This window comes from Triplophysa rosa, linkage group LG17 (assembly GCF_024868665.1).
Source record: "Triplophysa rosa linkage group LG17, Trosa_1v2, whole genome shotgun sequence".
In the NCBI taxonomy this organism is placed as follows: Eukaryota; Metazoa; Chordata; class Actinopteri; order Cypriniformes; family Nemacheilidae; genus Triplophysa; species Triplophysa rosa.
Window position 1 is genome coordinate 21,128,138 of NC_079906.1, and position 21,031 is coordinate 21,149,168.

The 21,031-nt window shown below is 37.9% G+C and overlaps 1 protein-coding gene across 1 annotated transcript in view; it reads left to right on the forward strand.

Moving 5' to 3' along the window:
• dock5 (dedicator of cytokinesis 5) overlaps positions 1–21,031 on the forward strand; it is a 54,002-nt gene that overhangs the window by 6,407 nt on the left and 26,564 nt on the right. The window contains exons 3-24 of the mRNA XM_057356434.1: positions 1,446–1,486; positions 1,611–1,666; positions 2,467–2,563; positions 2,691–2,839; positions 3,246–3,381; positions 3,632–3,789; positions 5,523–5,604; positions 5,768–5,897; positions 11,306–11,378; positions 11,545–11,687; positions 12,582–12,707; positions 12,880–13,004; positions 13,365–13,463; positions 14,022–14,094; positions 15,245–15,348; positions 15,792–15,972; positions 16,097–16,194; positions 16,271–16,360; positions 18,580–18,680; positions 18,862–18,996; positions 19,595–19,710; positions 20,937–21,003. Coding sequence (XP_057212417.1) covers positions 1,446–1,486; positions 1,611–1,666; positions 2,467–2,563; positions 2,691–2,839; positions 3,246–3,381; positions 3,632–3,789; positions 5,523–5,604; positions 5,768–5,897; positions 11,306–11,378; positions 11,545–11,687; positions 12,582–12,707; positions 12,880–13,004; positions 13,365–13,463; positions 14,022–14,094; positions 15,245–15,348; positions 15,792–15,972; positions 16,097–16,194; positions 16,271–16,360; positions 18,580–18,680; positions 18,862–18,996; positions 19,595–19,710; positions 20,937–21,003 — 2,380 coding nt within the window. The remainder of the gene's footprint in view (positions 1–1,445; positions 1,487–1,610; positions 1,667–2,466; positions 2,564–2,690; positions 2,840–3,245; positions 3,382–3,631; positions 3,790–5,522; positions 5,605–5,767; positions 5,898–11,305; positions 11,379–11,544; positions 11,688–12,581; positions 12,708–12,879; positions 13,005–13,364; positions 13,464–14,021; positions 14,095–15,244; positions 15,349–15,791; positions 15,973–16,096; positions 16,195–16,270; positions 16,361–18,579; positions 18,681–18,861; positions 18,997–19,594; positions 19,711–20,936; positions 21,004–21,031) is intronic.

Consider the following 21,031-nt stretch of genomic DNA (forward strand, 5'->3'; position numbering starts at 1 on the left):
TTGTAAATAGTTTACTAATGTGGGTCATTCTCTTTTTAAAACGCGTGTGCCCTCATAATCTTTAGTTAACATCTGAAAATGCACTTCCTTCCTGTAATGACTATCCATCTTAAATGATGTATGTTAGACGGCTTGGGCGGATCATCCGTTAACTCCGCCCCTTCAACTGTCAGTCTGCTGCCAGTTCCATTTCAAAATGCAACGGCTGTTTTTATACATCCAATCAAATCGCAGAGAAAGACAAAAGCCACGCCCACTATTTTTCTCATTAGAAATTCCATTTCACTTGGAAATGCGTCAAAATACAGAAGTAAAAATGATCGCAACTTCCGGTTCACGGGGACTTTAACTATTTTTGTATGCATTTGTACAATTTCATTTGTAGGTTTTAGTATGATCTGCAGTCACGCCAGTGACAGTTAGGGGCTTCAGTATTGTTTTTTATAATAATCATGTTTTTCACAATTCACATCATACAAATTTATACAAATCAGTAACCTTGTAAAATAGTTTGAATTTCTGTGAGATTAAGCTGGAATTGAATTTATATTTTATATGTAGCTAAAGGTATTTTGTCACTTGTGCAACAAAATACAGTTACCAGTATGTGCATTAAGTGCTTAATCTGTGTTTAAATTCTGTATTTGATAATGCACGTGCTGCCGCGGAGAATTATGGGAAATGTAGTTTGCCAAGAAGAATTTGTCACAACCTGATCTCATGGGAAAACATAACTATTTAACAACTTGACGATTTTGTATACATTCACATGATGTCTATTGTTCAGAAACAATTATTTAGAATTTATTTGAAAAAAGCAAACATAAAGGACGAACTCTAAACAAACGCAGATGGTACAAAAAAATACAAGTGGAATCATACAAATTTGTCTCCAAATGAATGTTGGAGTTTCCGTGGGCCTGGAGATGGAAGTGTACACTGTGAGTTTATAAAACGTTTTGCATAAATGTGTGAAATGTGTTTTAATAATATCCTCCATTGAAATGATTGGAGGCTTGGACTTGAACAGTGTTCGTTACGTCACAGCACGCAGATAACTGCACCAACAGTTTACAAATACAAACAATGTTGTCAACATTCACAATTACCAGTTACACGAAAATACCCAGACATGACGTATTCATGAAAAGCTTACAAACATCCCACTTAATGAGAACATTATTGCTGAATGTATGTGTGCTAATGTAAACACGATTATTATGACCAATGTCAAGTCTGTCTATATATCATTTTAAAAACAAAGAGAATCATGTTTTGTATGACATGTTGCTTTAAATGATGGAAACCCTGACAACTACTCTAGTTTTAATGTATTCTTACTGTCATTGGTGTTAAATTCATATGACAGAATGGAATGACAACATCTGCCTGTATGTCAATAAAATAGAAACAACATCTCTCTCTGTCTCTCTCTCTCCTCTCAGGGTGGTACAGAGGATACACACTGCGACAGAAATCACACAAGGTGTTGTGATAATTATCATCCTGCTATTAACCTGACAATCTAATCATTACCTGACATTCCACAGTGGGCTGAATGAATTGTGTGGGTTCTCACAAGCGCTTCTGTTTATTGTCTCATTTCAAAGGGCATTTTTCCTGCCAACTACATCCATTTGAAAGACGCCAAAGTTGAGGGGACAGGGTAAGAACCAAATCCTATGTCATTTCGCTCTGTGATTCATTAGCGGTAAATTGTCCATCGCTCAGAGGTTAATGTGGCATGCACCGTCACCAGAAGTCACGGCAGATGGCTTTGCTCTAAATGTAAAAGACCCCATGAAATTAAAATGGGCTTTTGTGACGTTTAGTTCACGCTGAAATAAAAATAAATGCATTTTCTGCTTATAGCTTAAAGGGATACTTCACCTAAAAATGATAATTCTGTCATCATTTACTCACCTTCGAGTTGTTCCAAATCTGTATAAATGTCTTTGTTCTGATGAACACAGAGAAAGATATTTGGAAGAATGCTTATAACCAGACAGATTTTGCCCCCCATTGACTACAATAGTAGGAAAAAAATACTATTGGAGTCAAAAGTGCCCCAGAACTGTTTGCTGTCCTACATTCTTCAAAATGTCTTCTTTTGTGTTCAACAGAACAAAGAAAATGATAAACGTATTTTTCCTACTATGGGAGTCAATGGGGGGCAAGATCTGTTTGGTTAAAAGCATTCTTCCAAATATCGTTCTCTGTGTTCATCAGAACAAAGACATTTATACAGATTTGGAACAGCTCGAAGGTGAGTAAATGATGACAGAATTTTCATTTTTGGGTGAACTGTCCCTTTAATACTCGAAGACAACTATAAGCTGTTCATAGGTTTATGTTCCCTGCGGCTTTCAAAACTTCTCGCCTGCTTCCCGCTCACAGCAATGATACTGGTCATCTACATTTCTATCTGAAACTGAATTATGTTTTTCTTACAACCTTTATGTTTAGCAAACAGGAGACTGTGGTGCCTACAGACTTGCCCTTGGTACAAGAGCTTGGCACCACGCTGCGAGAATGGACGCAGATATGGCACAAACTTTACGTGGTACGTGAGTCCACCTGCGACCTCACCGCACAGGCTTTCCCGCTGTGTGTTTATTCAACAAGTCAAATCCCATCAGAAGGCATTAGCCGCCTTATCGTTTTCAATCACCTGTTCGTCTGCACCGCAGAACAACAAGACCACACTGTTCCGGAACGTTCAGCAGATGGCCTACAGCCTGATCGAGTACCACTCGCAGATCGTGTCCGGCACGCTTCCCAACGATGACCTTGTGGAGCTGAAGAAGAAGGTCACGGCCAAAATTGATTATGGGAACAGGTGTGACAAAGCTTTACATTTACTCACCTTGAGTTTGTTTTGTAGCTGTTGCAGACATTGTCATTCATTACCGTTGTATTTAAAGTGATCGTTCGCCTAAAGCAAAAATTCTGGCATCATTTATTCCCTCTAATGTCATTCAAACCCGTATCATCTGTGGAACACAAAAGAAGATATTTTGAGAAATGTCTCGGTGGTGGTGTGTTCATACAATGGCAGTCAATGGAGGCGGATGTAATTTGGTTACCGACGTTCTTCAAAATATCTTCTTTGGTGTTCTGCGGAAGAAAGAATGTCACACAGGTTTGAAAATGGTTAAAGGGTTGTTATTTTTATGCGAACTGTCCCTTTAACAAATGTTAAGCATTTCAAGTGTCCGTGTGTTCACATCGATGTTGTCGCACAGGATTCTGGGTCTTGATTTGGTGGTACGCGATGAGGCCGGAAACACTTTAGACCCCGAGCGCACCAGCACGATCAGTCTGTTCAGAACGCACGAGTCTGCGTCCCGCTGTATTGATGAGAGGATTCAGGAGGAGAAGGTACCACGACATCTTCTGTTGACAACCATCAGTCTGATAGAAAGTCCATCCAGATTGAGATTGTTGTTACACAGACTTTGACAGACATCAGATGTTCTTTTGCTGAGCCGTAGGAACTTTTCATTTTTACTGTGGTCTTTTGGACGTTTGTGCTTCAGACAACACCGGACGTTCTTTAAACGTTCTGGAGTCTCGGAACGTCAGTCACGCCGTTCTGTCTTTGATTCTGAGCATTGTTTCTGTTTAACAGATGCGTCTTCAGAACCTGGAGAAACGACGTCAGACCCTCTTCACCGGGGTGCACACCTTCAGCCTCCTCATGAATCTCAAGAACTTCGTGTGCAACATCGGCGAAGACGCCGAACTCTTTATGTCGCTGTATGACTCCGATAAGTCTGAATTCATAAGGTGAGTCTCTTTCTTTCTCTCAGGGTTCGCTTTGTTTTTCGGTTTTGATTCGTGCGAAAGATGTGAATGTTTACTGAGTGATGAATCGCAGCGATTTAAAGCATAGTTAACTGATGGTGTGCTTCAATGAGGATATAGTTTTGGCGTTCGGACTGTGAGGAACGTGTTCAATTCTTTCTTGAGTTTAGAGTTAGGTGCTCATGTAAAAGCACATCTTGTTTTTTTTCAGCTGTGTGGTGTTCCTACTGTAGTAGATGAACTGAATGTGACCGTGTATTCAGTGATGGCATTTCTTTTGTGTGGTTAAGCCTTTATGTTTTTTAAAAGGGTCATATGGTGACAAATGAAACTTTCCTTGATCTTTTGAAATGGATGAGATCGTTGTGCTACAGAAACGTACTGTAAAGCGTCCTTCCTTAGTTCAGTAAGAATCTCTATTGTCACTTATCTGCCAAAATAAAGATTCTTAAAGGGACAGTTCACCCAAAAATGAAAAGTCTGTCATCATTTACTCACCCTTATGTAATTTCATACCTGTATAAAGCACTTTGTTCCGATGAACACAGAGAAAGATATTTGGAAGAATGTTTGTCATTTTCAGTTCCGGGGCATCATTGACTACCATGTAGGAAGACTTAAATGTTAGTCAATGGTGCCCGAGAACTCTTTGTTTTCCTAAATTCTTCGAAATATCTCATGTGTTCAACAGAACAAACAAATACAATATTTTTTTCCTACTATGGTAGTGGATGATGTCTCAGAACTGAAAATTGCTAACATTCTTCCAAATATCTTTCTCTGTGTTCGTTGTAACAAAGAAATTTATACAGGTTTGAAACAAGAGTAAATGATGACAGATTTTTCATTTTTGGATGTACTGTCCCTTTAAATGTAGTTTCTGTTGAAAAACTAATCCTGCAGTCACAGAAATAATGAGGACCATGCAGGAACACCACAAGAAAGAGTAAAATATGTTAAAGTCCATCAGATCTTCTTGTGTTTCTGTCTGTATGAACAGGTTGTTGCTCCGAGTGGTTAATGTTTATTTTTATCAGGATCCCTGAAGGTTTCAGTCTGATCTGATCAGTTAGTTTGGCACATTTCTGCACCGATTGTTCTGTGAACCACAATGTAACTCAGGCTTTTTTGCAACGAAGGATGGATCAACGCAGGCTGTTTGACCCCCTGTATGCACAGCGCTCTTTCTTATGTGACATGGACATACAGCACAAAAAAAACGGTTTTATTTTAAAGGTCAGAGAGATGAAAATGGTCATGAACACTTGAAACCTGATTTTATGTGGACCACAGGGGAGAAAATAGAAATCTTTCTTTTTTTTTTGCTTAAGACTCGATGTCAAGCTAACCCTTTATTTCTCTCTGCCATGTATCTAAAATGATTAAAGGGACAGGTCACCCAAAATGAAAGTTCTGTTAGGTTGTTCCAAACCTGTATAAATGTCTTTGTTCTGATGAACCCAAAGGAAGATATTTTTAAGAATGTGAGTAACCAAACAGATCTACTGGCAAAGTAGGAAAAATAAATCAATGGGAGATGAGATCTGTTTGGTTACTGACATTCTTCCAAATATCTTCCTTGGTGTTTAGCGGAACAAATAAATTTAATCAGGTTTGGAACAACCTGAGGGTGAGTAAATGATGAAACCCTTTTTGGGTGAACTGTTCCTTTAATAAAAGTGACTTTTCGTGACACATTTGTTTTGTCCTCCCAGCGAGAACTTCCTGGTGCGGTGGGACAGCACGGGCATGCCGAAAGAGATCGAAAAACTCAACAACCTGCCTGCACTTTTCACAGTAACAAAGTTCAAAATATTATACATCATATTTCAGTCATTTCCACATTTTTTCATAGATATAGAATGGGAATGTTATTAGAGAAAAGAGCATAGACCGTTTTGGTTTTGCCAACTCTGGGAAACGATTTTAGAAGATTCCTGACGTTCTTCTCCGTGTCCAGGATCTGAGCAGCAGTGATCTGATGAGACCGCGTCTCTTCCTGGTGTGTCAGATCATCCGTTTGGGCTGCATGGAGCTGAAGGATGGAAAGAAACATACGGGAGGACTGCGCAGGCCGTTCGGTGTAGCAGGTTCTTGTGCATTAGATGCTTTATTTCAAATTCATTTTTATTCATGCATCCGGCAGACGCTTTTATCCAAGGTGACTTACAGTGTTATACACTTATTATTCTGAGAAATATAATGGGTCATTCTGTGTCAGTTCAACCGGAGGTCCCTGGCTGAAAATGTAGATTTTTAACAGTCCTTTTCTGGAGAAAGAAACGCTCAAAATGACAAAGAAAGGCGAAATATTAAATGTCGTGGATGAATATTTTCTGAGTAATTCACTCTTTAACAGGGCATCTTGGAATGTGACATTTTTCATAAAATTCGGAGCCAAATTACAGGGGGTGAGAAATGAGAAAATGCACTTGTTCATTCCTCTAGCTAAGTATAACAGATTTACCAAACTTTGAGACAGTACCATATAGGCCTTTATATACCAACAACACGTTTGAGAACCAGAATCTAAGAGAGATAAAGATCTTAATGTGGATTCATTTGCTTATTATAGAATTGTACTAGGGCTATTTCACGTTTACATATTAATTTTGTATTTATAAACGCGTACATGTATATATTTAAGAAAAATATAAAATATGAAAATGAATAAATGTAAATTATATACAAATATATATGTTTTTAAATATATACATGTATGTGTATGTCTGTGTGTTTATAAATACAAAATTAATATGCACAGTGCACAGAAATACAGTGAAGGAAATATTTATTTTATCCCCTGCTGATTTTGTAAGTTTGTCTGCTTACAAAGAAATGAAGGGTCTATCATTTTTATGGTAGTTTTATTTTAACTGATAGAAACAAAATATCAACCAAAAAATCAGGGGAAAAATGAATGTAAAGGTTATAAATTGATTTGCATTTCAATCAGTGAAGTAAGTATTTGATCCCCTACCAACTAGCACGAATTCTGGCTCCACAGATTGGTTATGTGCCTATATGGACCACAGATTAGCCCTGTCACTTTAAGAAAGTACTCCTAAATCAGCTTGTTATGTATATAAAAGATGCCTGCCAACAGAATCTGTATCTTCCAGTTCAACCTCTCCAACACCATGGTCCAGACCAAATAGGTTTTAAAGGATGTCAGCGACAAGATTGGAGACCTGCACAAACCTTGAATAGGCTACAGACAGAAGCTTGGTGAGGAGACAACTGTTGGTGCGATTATTTGGAAATAGAAGAAATACAAAATAACTATAAAATGCCCTTGTTCTGGAGCTCCCTGCAAAATTTCCCCAAAGGAGTAAAGATGATCATGAGAAAAGTTAAAGATCAGCCCAGAACTACACGGAAGAAGCATGTTAATGATTTCAAGACAGATGGGAACACAGTTAGCAAGCAAACCATTGGTAACACGCTATGCCACAATAGATTGAAATCCTGAAGCACCCACAAGGTCCTCATGCCCAAGAAGGCCCACCTGGCTCATCTGAAGTTTGACAATGAACATCAACATGATTCAGAAAAGGCTTTGGAGAAAGTGCTGTGAGACCAATATTGACTCCTGTTTTTGGAGGGAGAGAAATGCTGACCCTAAGAACACCATCCCTACAGAGAAGCACAGTGTTGGAAACATTCTGCTTTAGGGCTTTATCTCTGCTACGGGTACAGGATGACTTCACCGCATTGAGGGGCTGAGGGACGGGCCCATGTACCGTAAAATCTTGGACGAGAACCTCCTCCCCTTAACTAGGTCACTGAAGATGGGTCATGGATGAGCCTTTAACATGACAAAGACCCAAAACATACTGCCAAGACAACCAAAGAGTGGCTTAAGGAGAAGCACATTAAGGGCCCTATTGTACACCCGGCGCAAGGCGCAGCGCAAGTGTTTTTGCTAGTTTCCGCCCGACGCAGTTCTCATTTTCCCATCCTGCGCCGTGTTTTTTAAATAGCAAATGCATTTGCGCTCATTTGTGCGCCCATGTGCGTGTTGGTCTAAAAAAGAGGTGTGCTCAGGTGCATTGTTGGCACGTTGCTATTTTGAGGAACTGAAAATAAACTGCGCCATAGACAACTCAAACCTGGTCTGAAGTCTAAAGTCAATGGCGCAGTATTTTTTTGTTTAAAAAAAGAGGCATTAGTAGAAAATGCGCCTCTGGGCGGGTCCACATATAACGCGTTCACTTGACTTATTACACAGAGGGAAGCGCAGCAGCACGCAAACATGCCAAATATAAAAAATAAATGGATTACAATGTAAAAGATAATTATTGTGTACATAAAGATAAAAATCCGGCTTGTCATGTAGATGATCTGCTCGCGCGCTTTAACCTCACGCACGAGCAGATGCGTTTCCTCTCTAGAGAAGCGTCCAGTCTTTGCTCTTGCAAATTCTGCCGTGTAATTAGCGAAAAGGGAATGAGAGACGAGACTCTGATTGGATTACTGCACGTTACGTCACTTTGTATTTCAGACACATTTCTTATGTCATTTCCACCCCTGTAATTTGGCTCCAGATTTTAGGTCAGTTGTAGGTCATTTTTGATCCTCTTAAAGGGATAGTCCACCCAAAAATAATTCTGTCATGAATTACTCATCTATGTATAAATTTCTTGTTCTCTTGAACACAAATAAATATATTTGGAAGAACGTTAGCAACTGTTATTTCTGGGGCACCATTGACTACCATTGTTGAAAAAATGATTTAATATCTTTTGTTCTATTAAACACAAAAGATTATATTTTGAAGAATTTAGGAAAACAAACAATTCTGGGGAACCTACGACTACCATTTTCTGACTACCCCAGAAATCTCAGTTGCTAACATTCTTTCTCTGTGTTCATCAGAACAAAGACATTTATACAGGTTTGGAACTACGTGAGGATGAGTAATTCATGACAGAATTTTCATTTTTGAGTGGACTATCGCTTTAAGAAAATAGTGAAGTTACTCCGTAGGCATTCCTCCATGGCATTTAATATTTTTTTCTTTCGTTGTCATCTTTCTCAAGAAATAGAATGATCAAAATTCTATTTGAGGAAGCTTCTAAAATGTTGTTGATTTGACATGGAATGACATTTAAGAACATCAAAATAACTAATAATAAAACAACAAGTACTGACGTATATAACATTTAGGTTGCGATTCACTTGTATAATTGTTTCTTATCTGCATTCCAGTTCATCGTGTCATATCTCTGATCCTTCTGAGTTTGGGCACGTTTAAAGATACACATAGCATGAGAAAGCCGTGATCACTCATCAACCCCGTCTCAATCTTTCAACTCGTGTCATAAACTGCTAGAGAAACAGACAGTGATTTTTCTTTTGTTTCTTTGCTATAAAAGTAGTCCCCTCCCCTATAGGATGAATTTACACCTCAAAAAATGCACGTTTTACACATGAAGAATTTAAAAACAGGACAGGTCCGCTCTTAAGCTCTTCACTCTCTCGCCTGCATGGCTTTAGTTATTATTGCATTACTGCAAGTGCATATTGTGTTTATTTTAACAAACAGAGACATGAGGCGATATTAACCCAGAATATTCCTTAAACCCTATGAAAAAAATGGGCTCTCAGAATTTAAACGCAACGTACTGTCAGCATTTCTCTAGTGTTTTGATTAAAAAAGTGCACTTACTATTTTGTTACTGAAATATTTCAATACTGCCTCGCATTATTGTTTTGCCACAAAACTGAGAAAAGAAACAATTTTCAAGCATTGCTTTTTTTCCAGTCAGGTGCACACATCATTTCCATATCTCGCAGCATCATAACAGTGTTGTGAAGCGTTAGGTCTGAACTACAGTAAAATCTTTTCTCCTGTTTTCAGATATAATCACTGCGTGTTGCAGTTTAGAGTTACAGGAAGATGCTTTTGTGGTGAAACTACTGTTTTGTTCCTAGTTTTCTATTCATTCGTCTTTGTCTATACGATAATTACACGCCGAATAGAGACAGTCAGACATATGACCTTGCTTCTCTATAAAAGCTGTAAAATGTCATATCTATTGTTGTCTCAAAAGGGTTTTGTCTGAAGTTGTTTGTCATGTATGCTTGCTGTTCTATTATTGTAGACAACACCGTCAGGTTGAACGTCTGCATTGTGGTGTTCTGGAGCTTTCCAATATGTAGGGCCCTATGATTTCCGCGATGCAGAAAACGCGGACGGAATCGCGGAATCGAGGCATAAAAATGGAATTTGCTGTATAACGCAGAATGGCACAGAATCTGGCAAATGTATTATTTCTTAACTAGAAAGTAGCGCTGAACAGCCAACAACGTTAAAATTGTGCTATGAATAACGTTAGAAATATTCAGATGCGCTTTAAATATGTAATTGTCTTGTCTATGAGTGAAAGAGTGGCAGGTTGCACCCGTGATGCAGCGTCCGTGTCTCACTGCACGAGGACGCGAACACATTAACTGCATTTACTACTTCACAAGGTGCGTCCCCATATCGCACACTTATGCACTATTCCTACACCATTTTGACGTATAAATAGTGTGAGGAGCGCGTTTACATTACAATTCCTCAAAAAAGAAGTGCACTTTAATACCTGGATGATGCACTCATTTAACCGAAAATATGAAGTGTGGAACACTTCACGCACTCAATGGTCGCAGTTTCGCTCACGTGGCGGAAGGGAGGCGGAGCTATCAGACGCTGCCCGAGCAAAGTTCTCCTGCAGTGTTTACGCTTCAATTTAATGCTGACTAAAGACATGCTGAGCAAAACAGATTAAAATTACATTAAATGTACGATGTACAAATAGATTTTTATTGACGTGCATTGTGTTGTGAGATTGACATCATTTGCCCTCGTCCGGTTAGTATAAAACCGTTTAGTGTTCCATTTGAGACGATACTGCTCTTCTTAAACTCATACACTAGATGGTTAAGTCTATAGTTTACGTGCATAGTGTATAGTATGCCATTTGGGACACAACAGTTTCATTTGAGAAAAGCTACTGTCAAACAACCTTTGCGGTGACCTGTCAAAATAAAAGTCTGGTTAACTCAAGTACTTTTGTAAATTGAAATAAATGCGCTAGTTCAAAAATTTGTACTCATTATTAAAAAATAAAATGGTTTTCGTAGGGCCCTGTAAACAGATATTATTGAAAATAACAGTCTGTGGTTTTCCTAAAGCAATTTTGTCTTGTTGTAAAGGTGTGAGGTCTGTTTTTGGATGCTTCTCTACCTGGAGAAACACTTTTTCTTTTCTGACACGTTTTTATTCCAAAACTCGAGTCTTTAAAGAAAAAGCAGTTGTTATGTACCGGTTTTATGTACGGAAAAGATGTTGTGCTCACTAGGTGCATATCATCTGATCTTTAAATATTTCTGAAGTGCTTTGTATTTGTTCACCCCTGAGGGAATGAGACAATTACATTTTATAAGTATATACTTTAAATGCATCTATAGTTCAGATCAGCATTAACCTTCTGTTTTTTTGTCTCTGCAGTCATGGATATCACAGATATTGCCCACGGTAAAATCGATGATGATGATAAACAGTATTTCATCCCTTTTCAACAGTAAGACTGTCTTTATCAGATTAGGAGATAGTTTCTGTCTTTATCAGTTCTCTTTTTTTTCAAATTGTTGTTTATTTTGGGCAGAGGCCATCACACACTGTAATAGTTTTGTTACCTCTAGGCTATTTTTTCCCTTCTCAATTGTGTCGTCCTTCTCTCTTCTTAGGATTGCCATGGAAACGTACATTCGACAGCGGCAGCTCATCATGTCTCCACTCATGCCGTCTCGTGTCATCGTCGAGAACGAGCCTCTCGTTGCCGTCTTCAACAAGGTCATTGCCACACGAGAGGTCAACCACAAAGGACAGGGTACGGACGGCCAAAAAATGTATCGTGGTGATGAGTGTGGCCCGCAGTTTTGCAAATATTTTCTATATTATTTTTCATTTTAGTTGAATATTTATACATTTTCTAATGTGCTTTTGTGCATTTTATTATATATATTTTATATTATATGTTGCAATATAAGTGGAATTTATTTTTATTACAGTTTTAGTTTAATTTTTATTTATTTTCAGTAAATTATTTCAGTGACTCAACTTATTTCAGTTTATTGCTATGGCAACATTTGTCATTTTTCATTTTATTTTCAAGGCTTCCAAATAATATTTAGGCAGATTTTTATTTCAATTAACAGAAATCTTTTAATAGTTTTAGTTTTAGTAAACTTTAAAACCTTTGGTTAACAGAGTAATAATAACAGTGTAATAACTAATGTTTGATGGATGTTTTGTTTTAAAATAGCCAAAATATTTTGCATAGGCTCATTGTTTCAAGAATGTTTGGGTTGTATATATTCTTCAATTTTTAAATGTTTTTTAAGCCTTTTTTTACGCAGAATAGAAATGACTAGGGTTAGTTGTAATCACTACTGACAGTCATTTTCATCTTTTAATTGATTAAATTATTTATGTTGAATAAAAATCATAAAAAGTCCATTGGTGATTAAACTTAATGAAAAGTAAAAAGTTATTAAAAAGTTACATTTTGGTAGTGTATTTTAACATGAACATTTGTAGTATTTCTATTCCTTCTTAACCAGAATGTGATTCCGCTGTCAATTCCTGATGTATATTGGGTTGGTGTTTAATGCGTTGAATAATTTTTATGTTTTCGTATTGATCTGTTATCCAGTAATTACGATTGTTGCCTTTTGTTCACAAGACCTATTGGCCATTATAACGGCATGTTTGTTGGTTTCAGGGCTGTTTGTGACCCTAAAACTGCTCCCGGGAGATGTGTTTCAGGTCCAGAAAGATTATCCTCATTTTGTGGACCGCACAACACCTATTGTCAGGAAAATGGGCTTTCCTGAAATTATCCTTCCAGGTGGGTCTATCCGTCTTTCAGATGTGATCCTGATGGCGTGATAGCGGTGCTGTTAAAGCCTTCAGAGACACTTCAGTAAATCCTAAAGAAGCTGAACTTGTCTCTTCTTCTTGGTCATTAGCAGTTGAGTTATCTACAAGTGATGTTAAGTGCCGCTCTTATTTCCGTACAGGTTACGTGAGGAACGATGTTTACGTCACGCTGCTACAAGGAGAGTTTGATCGTGGCAAGAAGAAAACCCCGAAAAACGTTGAAGTTATGATGAGCGTTTTGGATGAAGAAGGAAACCCAATGGAGGTAAAGACATCCCTTGATGTTAAATATTTCATAAAAATGTAAATAAATGCATTTTTTATGCAGACTAATATTTAGGCCAAGTTAGGAGAATCTCTCACCCTTGCTTAGTAGTAAAGTTACCTAGAAACCTAGAAAGTAAATGTGTCCTACGTTTTAATGTCAAGCATCAATAGTTCGTGAGTCAATATACAGTATCATAAATCATAATCTACACGTAAGTTTTTTTATTTAAATGTTCAGTTATTTCTCAAGCAAGATCTGTTTGACGGCTTTACCTGAAGTAGGTATTCTTTGGGTAGATGTTGTTTCTCCATTTCTTGTACTTTATTTTTCTCCCACCGACTCGCTATCTCTCCTCAGAAGGCCATATTTCCCGGAGCGGGTTATGAAGGGATCACAGAATATAAGTCTGTCATTTACTATCAGGTCAAGCAGCCCTGCTGGAATGAGACTGTTAAGGTACAAACATAAAGAACAAAACAAAGATTCTGTGTGCAGCCTAGAAAGTGACACATCCACGTGTCATACAGAGGAAATTGTGCTTTTTGTGGCGGCTTCTTACAGCTTTGTGCTCTGCTTGTTTACACAACACTCTTAACACTGTTAATAAATGATGACTGAATGATTTTCATTAATATTTTAATGAATTTAATGAAGGTGAACATCTGTGGTGTGTCCGAAAGCCGCAGACATGCACCCCGCGCAAAAACAAAAGGAACTTGCTTAAAATTTCTTTTAAAGTGGTAGTTCACAAAAAAGTATCAAAAATTGATCGTTTATTCATCCTCATGTCTTCAAAGCTATTTTGAGAAATGTCTCAGTGGTTTTGTGTTCATACAATGGAAGTCAGTGGGGTCCAATGTTGCTCGTTTCTTCAGAAAATCTTGTGTGTTGACATGAGCATGAGTTAATGATGAAAGAATTTTCATTCTTTGTTTCTTTAATAATAAAGAGGTTCAGTGAGAGTAAATGCATGTGATCATATCATCTCATCATATCCTCTCTTGTGTCCGTCAGGTGGCCATTCCCATTGAGGATGTTTGTCGATGTCATCTACGACTAACCTTTAGACACAGATCATCTCAGGATTGTAAGTTCCACGTTTTTGTGTCATTTGCACAAGATTTGCACAAGATATCAGTCACAATTGTACCTTGAATGCTACAATATAAAGAGGAAAGTAAATGTTTATAATATAGTATATTTACAATATATAGCAGGTGTGGTATGTGTCCAAGTGTGTCCTTAAAGGAACAGTTCACCCAAAAATGAAAATTCTTGGAAAAATTGCTTTATAAATGTCTTTGTTCAGTTGAACACAAAAGTAGATATTTTGAAGAATGTAGGAAAGCAAACAGTTCTGGGGCACCATTGACTACCATTGTCATTTTTCCTACTCTGGTATTGAATGGTGCCCCAGAACCGTTTGGTTACAAGCATTCTTCCAAATATCTTTCTCAGTGTTCATCAGAACAAAGAAATTTATACAGATTTGGAACAACTCGAGGGTGAGTGAATGAAGACAGAATTTTCATTTTCACTTTAAAGTTTCAAGGGAGATTTTTGTCTGCAAATTTGTGCATATAAAACAAACTGCATCGATCAATTCGTTCAGACAGTGTGTTGAAGTGTCTGATATACAAAACCTGATTTTAATCTGACTTGGATATGACCAAAAATGTGATGGCAAGAACCATCATGAGGTTTAATGTAGGGCTGCAGCTATCGATTATTTTAGTAATCGAGTATTCTACTGATTTTCCATCGATTAATCGGGTATTCGGACAATAAATATTTTTTCTTTATTAAAGAGCAATACTAAATATACAAGAGAAAATAAGACAGGTCTCTTAAAATGAACAACTAATTTGTTTCCTTTTTAGAATTTTTTTTTTTTATTGCTGAAATTGCATATTAATATCTGTGAAAAGTTAACCCATTTAATACATTACATTGCCATATTACATTCAAAATGCAATATAATACAAATGTATAAATAAGAAACATTAATAAAAATAGAAAGAATAATTTCAAAGGTAAACAACTAACTTCACCTTATGCTTGATGCATTTAGTTTATCTAAATTAGTTTTAGTTTCTTTTACTATTAAATAGTAATATATTTGTCCACATAAAATACCGAGTTAACGGGACTTTTATTTTATCAGGTTGTCGGAAGACGCTTATTTTTTTATTTTTATTTATGCACATTCGTTTTTATTGTTGGTTATTTGTTTGCAGCCAGAGACAAGTCTGAGAAACCATTCGGCATGGCTTTCATCCGTCTGATGAAGTCAGACGGCACCACGCTTCCAGATGGAAAGCATGATCTCATCATCTATAAGGTGGGCATCTTTTCATTTATGTTGGCTAGGACAGTGGTGTGATATCTTGCAGGCACGTGAAGTGTTGTGCAAATGCTTTCGGATGATATTGTAGAAATACTTTATTCAGAGTCATCCATCCCTCCATCTAAAACTGAACATCTTTATTATTATTTCAAAAGTATTATTTGTTCAGCGGTAAAAGAGGTAAAACATTTTAAATGGACGTTTAAGACTACTGTTTACAAATTCTGTCAAATACGTTTTAGCAAGTGAGGAGACTTAAAAGTGAAGATGGCTTTGTCCTTCGGCTGTTTTGTTTTTCTCGCTTTTCAGCAGTTAACGCTCAACAATGTGACCTTCATATAAAATCTCCAGTTCCACCTGCAGCGTTTGTATTATTTCAGAGAGTGATGTCTCTTTTTTTTACCACACACTTCTCTGCCGTTCCTCGTGTCCTCCAGGTGGATGTGAAGAAGACTGACGACGCCAAGACGTATTTGACTCTGCCCGGCTCGTACGCCGAAGTGGAGGAGAGAGAGAGACAGGCAGGAAAACCTTTCCATCACGCCGCCGTCATTCCTGTCACCAAAGACAGCTTCCAGATCGCCACGCTGACCTGCTCCACAAAACTCACACAAAACGGTGAATCTGCCACCATCATTTTCTTGCCTGTTTTTTTGGGGCAGGGGAGACCTGAAAAGATGTACATAATAATATAATACAATAAAGTTCAGCTTTTTTAACTTCCGATCTTTCTTTTCCTCAGTCGATCTTTTGGGCCTTCTCAACTGGAGATCGAATACTGAGAGACTTGAAGAAATTCTCCAGAAACTGATGGCGGTGGAAGGAGGCGAAATTATTAAAGTAAGAAAAAAAGCACACACCGCCTCTGAACAATGCTTCTGCCTTATAGGATTTTTTTTATTGTGTGGGTCTGTAGTTTTTGCAGGACACGCTGGATGCTCTCTTTAATATCATGATGGAGACCTCAGAGGAAGAAACCTACGACACGCCGGTGTTCAATGCCCTGGCAAGTATTGAAGATTTTATTCAGCGTATCAGTCAACATCACTTAGAGTTTTTAGAGGTTTAAACAAACCTCTGCCATTGTGTATTAAAGGGTTTATGTACAGACGTGAATGCCCCTTATGCCCCGTTCACATTAAGCGACAAAGCAACACAGTTGGCGAACCGGATGGGACGTGTTTAGCGGCGCTAGAGTTGAGAATTTATTTGCAAATGAAGAGCGAATTTCGGGAGCGACAGCTAACGTGACTCTTCTCTTCTCACCTCCTGCAGTGAGCGTCACCATTAGTGGGAACGCCCACTAGTGACCTAACTGCCAACCCCTGGCAAACGGGGCATTATAAGACTGAGAGTGTTTCCAGACCTGTAGACCATCTACTTTGTTCTAAAACAAGGAATACAATTGTTACAATGTAGCATTTTCTTCTTGGTTTGGTTTGATTTGCTTCTCCATGGCAACGTTTCTAAACAGACCAAACATTTGTTAAACCAAAAAGAACACGAGTTACTCGCATGTGAATTAGTTGTGTCTTTTTCAACGTTTTAAACACCGTTTAAAAGAGTGATTAAAGCCCACACTGTAAAAATGTTGACCCTTTTCAACCTAATAATATCCTAAAAATGATTCATTTGGCCATTGAATTTATATTATGTTGGATTGACTTAAACAGTCTAGTTGCATTTTGACCGAATGCAGACCTTCCGCGAGGAAAAGCCGTTTAGTTCGGTTTTAAAGTAAGAAACGACGTTCAAACATCACGAACAGGCGAATTGGCTTAATCGTTTGTAAATATAATGTCATGTATGTTATTAAAAGACATATTTATAATTCATTTTTGTGTAATATTAAACTGCCCCTCTCAAAATGATTTGCAGCATCCGGGTTACAGGGTGTTATTAGTTTTGAGCGGTTGTTATTTGAAAATAACAACCCTTGGAATGTCGCGACTGGCCAATCAGAATCAAGCTTTCCAATGAGCCGTGTAATAAATCACAGTATATTGTGTCACCCCTACTAGCGACTATACAGAACACCCTAGCATGCTTCACAGGGTACTGAAATAAAACACATGCTAATAATCACGATGCATCGAGGTGGCCAAGGCATCCCACCGACCGGCCATGTGCACCTGTGCCTGAAACCAAACCGTGATACTCCCCCACATATGGAGGGTTATAACTTCCAGTACCAATCGCCAGTCATGGCGATTTCATTTGTTATAAGCATGAGTAACCTTACTGCCATTACGCGCCATATCGCCATCTGCATGTGGGATGTCCTCTCCCACACAGACACACAGGTCTGATTATTCTACCATGTGATAAGTGCACGATGACTGTGGAAACGATGACTTTATTTTTTCTGTTTATTTGGTGGCGATCCATGCACCGTTTGTCACCCTTGACCGACCTTGACCGGAGTACTGTAGCATCGGGTTTTGCACGGGCAAGCACATTTTCTGTAGAAATCAAGTTGTGAATTATTTTTTCCTGATTGCTAAGCCTTGGTTATGTAAGCAGAAAAGAGTTTTGCAGAGGTAGGCGTAGAGAGCCATTTCATTTTGATGAGTGAGATTGAGATTTTAAGATCGAACGTGGCTTTTATTGAGAATAACGTGAAAATGTTAGTTCACCCCAAAATGAGAATTTGATCATTTATTCATCCCCGTGATTTTACAAAAAGGAGATATTTTAAAGCAGTAGTTCTCAAACTGGGGGCCGTGGCCCCTGGGGGGCCCCGAGATGGATCCAGGGGGGCCACAGATTTTGTGGCATTTTATGAAATATAGAAATTGATCATAGATTTTATGCAATCAAACATCAAGAAAAATAAGACCACCAGACAAAAGAATTGATGTTTCAGCATTGTATAACCGAATATGTTTTTGTTTAAATAAAAATGTTAAATTTAAGATTATAAGTCTTTATTTGGGGGGCCGCAAAGCGATGCACTCTACACAAAGGGGGCCTTACAACCTTAAAACACTGTTTTAAAGAACGTTGATAACCAAACAACATTGACCCCCATTGACTTGCATTGTATGGACACAAAACAACAAAAATATCATCATCCGTGTTTCACTGAAGAAAGAGTCACATACAGGTTTTGAATGACACGAGGATGAATAAACAATGACTGATTTTTTTTTTTTGGATGAACTATCTCAACCATGAGATTTGAGTATCACATGAGTATCTCGGCTTTCTTTTTCATGTGCACAGGTCTTCATCATCTCGCTGATCGGTGACATTAAGTTCCAGCACTTTAACCCAGTTCTGGAGACGTACATTGACAAACACTTCAGTGCGACTTTGGCGTACCAGTAAGAATTCTAGTCTTGCATCCTCTCACCTCGGGCTCATTTCATTCTCACCTTGCCATACCTCACGCTCCTTTGCTCTCACCTGTTCCCCATACACACCTTCACACACGTCACCTGTATTGATACAGAATACAGTTGTGCGTAATTGCCTCGGAGTGCCATGTCTTTTCTTCTTTTGCAGAAAGTTGACCAAAGTGTTGAATTATTTCGTGGGCCGCGCTGAGGACCCAGCTCATACAGCGAGACTCTACGCCGCTTTGAAAGCTTTCAAGTACCTTTTTCGATTCATCGTGCAGTCACGGATTCTCTATCTGAGGTGGGTTTAGGTCTGAGCAAGCATTCGGAAAAATTGCCTCGAGGCGGGCTTGGAAATCACAATTGAACTTGTCCTTGATCGGATGTTGCAGATGAAAAAACAAGAAGAATTGATAACGTAGAAACTCTGTTTTTGTGCAAACACACGGGGCAAATGGATTTCCATTAGGAGCACGAATTAAAGCGATTATTTCAAGAGTGTGTAGGATCAAAGAATTAACCAGATACCATTTTCAGAGAGCATCCTGCTTTACTGTTCAGCATCTTTGTTGTTGAGTTTCTTTAGATGTTATGATGTACCGTGTACGTCTGTGCATCTAAAAAGAAATGCAAAAGATGGCATCATTGAAAAATACATAAAAACATGTAGAAAAAAAAATGCAGTGGCTTAACATTCAACCTGACAAGTGTCATGCAGCAAAAGAAAGTACAGCGGAGTGAATTACATTTCCATTTTGCCATGAAATCGATAAAAAAAATCCCTGTACATTGTTTCCCATTGAACATATGAATGAAATTGTTCATTTGTTAATTGATAACATACAAAACATAAACTCTTTTTGCACATTTAAAAAAAAAACTTGTGTGTTGTTTAACAGGTTTTATGGAAAAAGTGAAGATGGGGGACAATTTCTTGACTCCATTCGTACCCTCTTTCTTTCTATCAGCAACCTTATGGACAGGCCTCTGGATGAGGGCGTTAAAATAAAGGCAGGTCTCACAACACATTCAAATAGACCAGTGGTTCTCAAACCTTTTCGCCCCTTTGTGTAGAATGCATTACTTTGCGGCCCCCCCCCAAAAGACTTAGAATCTTAAACTTAGAATTTTAATTAAACCAAAAACATATTCAGTTATGCTGGAACGTCAATTCCTTTGGTTGGTAGTCTTATTTTTCTGATGTTTGGTTGCATAAATCTATGATAAATGTCTATATTTCATAAAATGGCACAAATTCTGTGGTCCATCTTGGGGGCTCCCAGGGGGCCACGGCCCCCAGTTTGAGAACCACTGAAATAGACGAATCAATATTTACAGATATATGTAAATCTTAATTAAATAAATGAAAGATCATATACGGTCATTGCAGCAGGGTTAATATCGTAAATGAAAAATATTACGAAAACTAAAACTACTAGTAAAAAAAGAAAAAGAAAAAAGAAAAATAAAGGAAATCTTTTTAGTATTTATGCACCACTAAAAAGAACTAAAACTAAAATCTAGTATTTCTTTAAACTATAATAACCCCGCATTGCAGAAAATATTGGCATCCTTGGATATTTATTGAAAAACATGCAACATTCCTCTTGAAATAACAGCGCCTGGGCAATTCCAGTGTTGTGGTTGTGACATTTGCAGTCAAACACGAAAAGTAATCTTTCAGAGAGTTTGTTTATAAACCATCGGTTTATGTTTTTCGAAACCTCTGTTGATAGAGTCCAGACATCAAAAAATATCAGTCTACATATGTTTTCTATTTAAGCTGATACGACTTGCTTTGTAGGATTTTTGTGACTTAAAATGTCCACAAACCAGAAGCAGTAATGCTTGACAAATGGAGAGAGGGGACGGCTCATCATAGAATAAAAAATACTTCTATCATTTATTTGGCAATTTTACTTTTTGATTATTTTTGAGAATAGTGTCTTGTACCCGAGTATAGAAAATCATGCTTTAAAAAGACCTCGCATGGATATTTAAACCACCAAATATTGACATCAGTATGGTGAAGACCTTTGGTAAAAACCTCTTTTTAAACGGCCTTCTTTGTTTCTATGCGTGGTTTATTGATGCTTCATCGGTTAGCAGTGACCTGAAAACAAAAAGGCCGACACTTACCGAAGCCATCAATGATTCATGATTTTGTGTTTGATTAAAAAGAAAACTTTAGTATAGTCCGCACTTGTCATTCTCGTTCTCTGTGTTGTTCCTCACAGGGAGCGGTCCTAAAATATCTTCCTACCATAATCAATGACTTACAGAAAGTGTTCGATCCTGTGGAGCTGAGGTAAAGTGGACCACATCTCTCCCGTCGC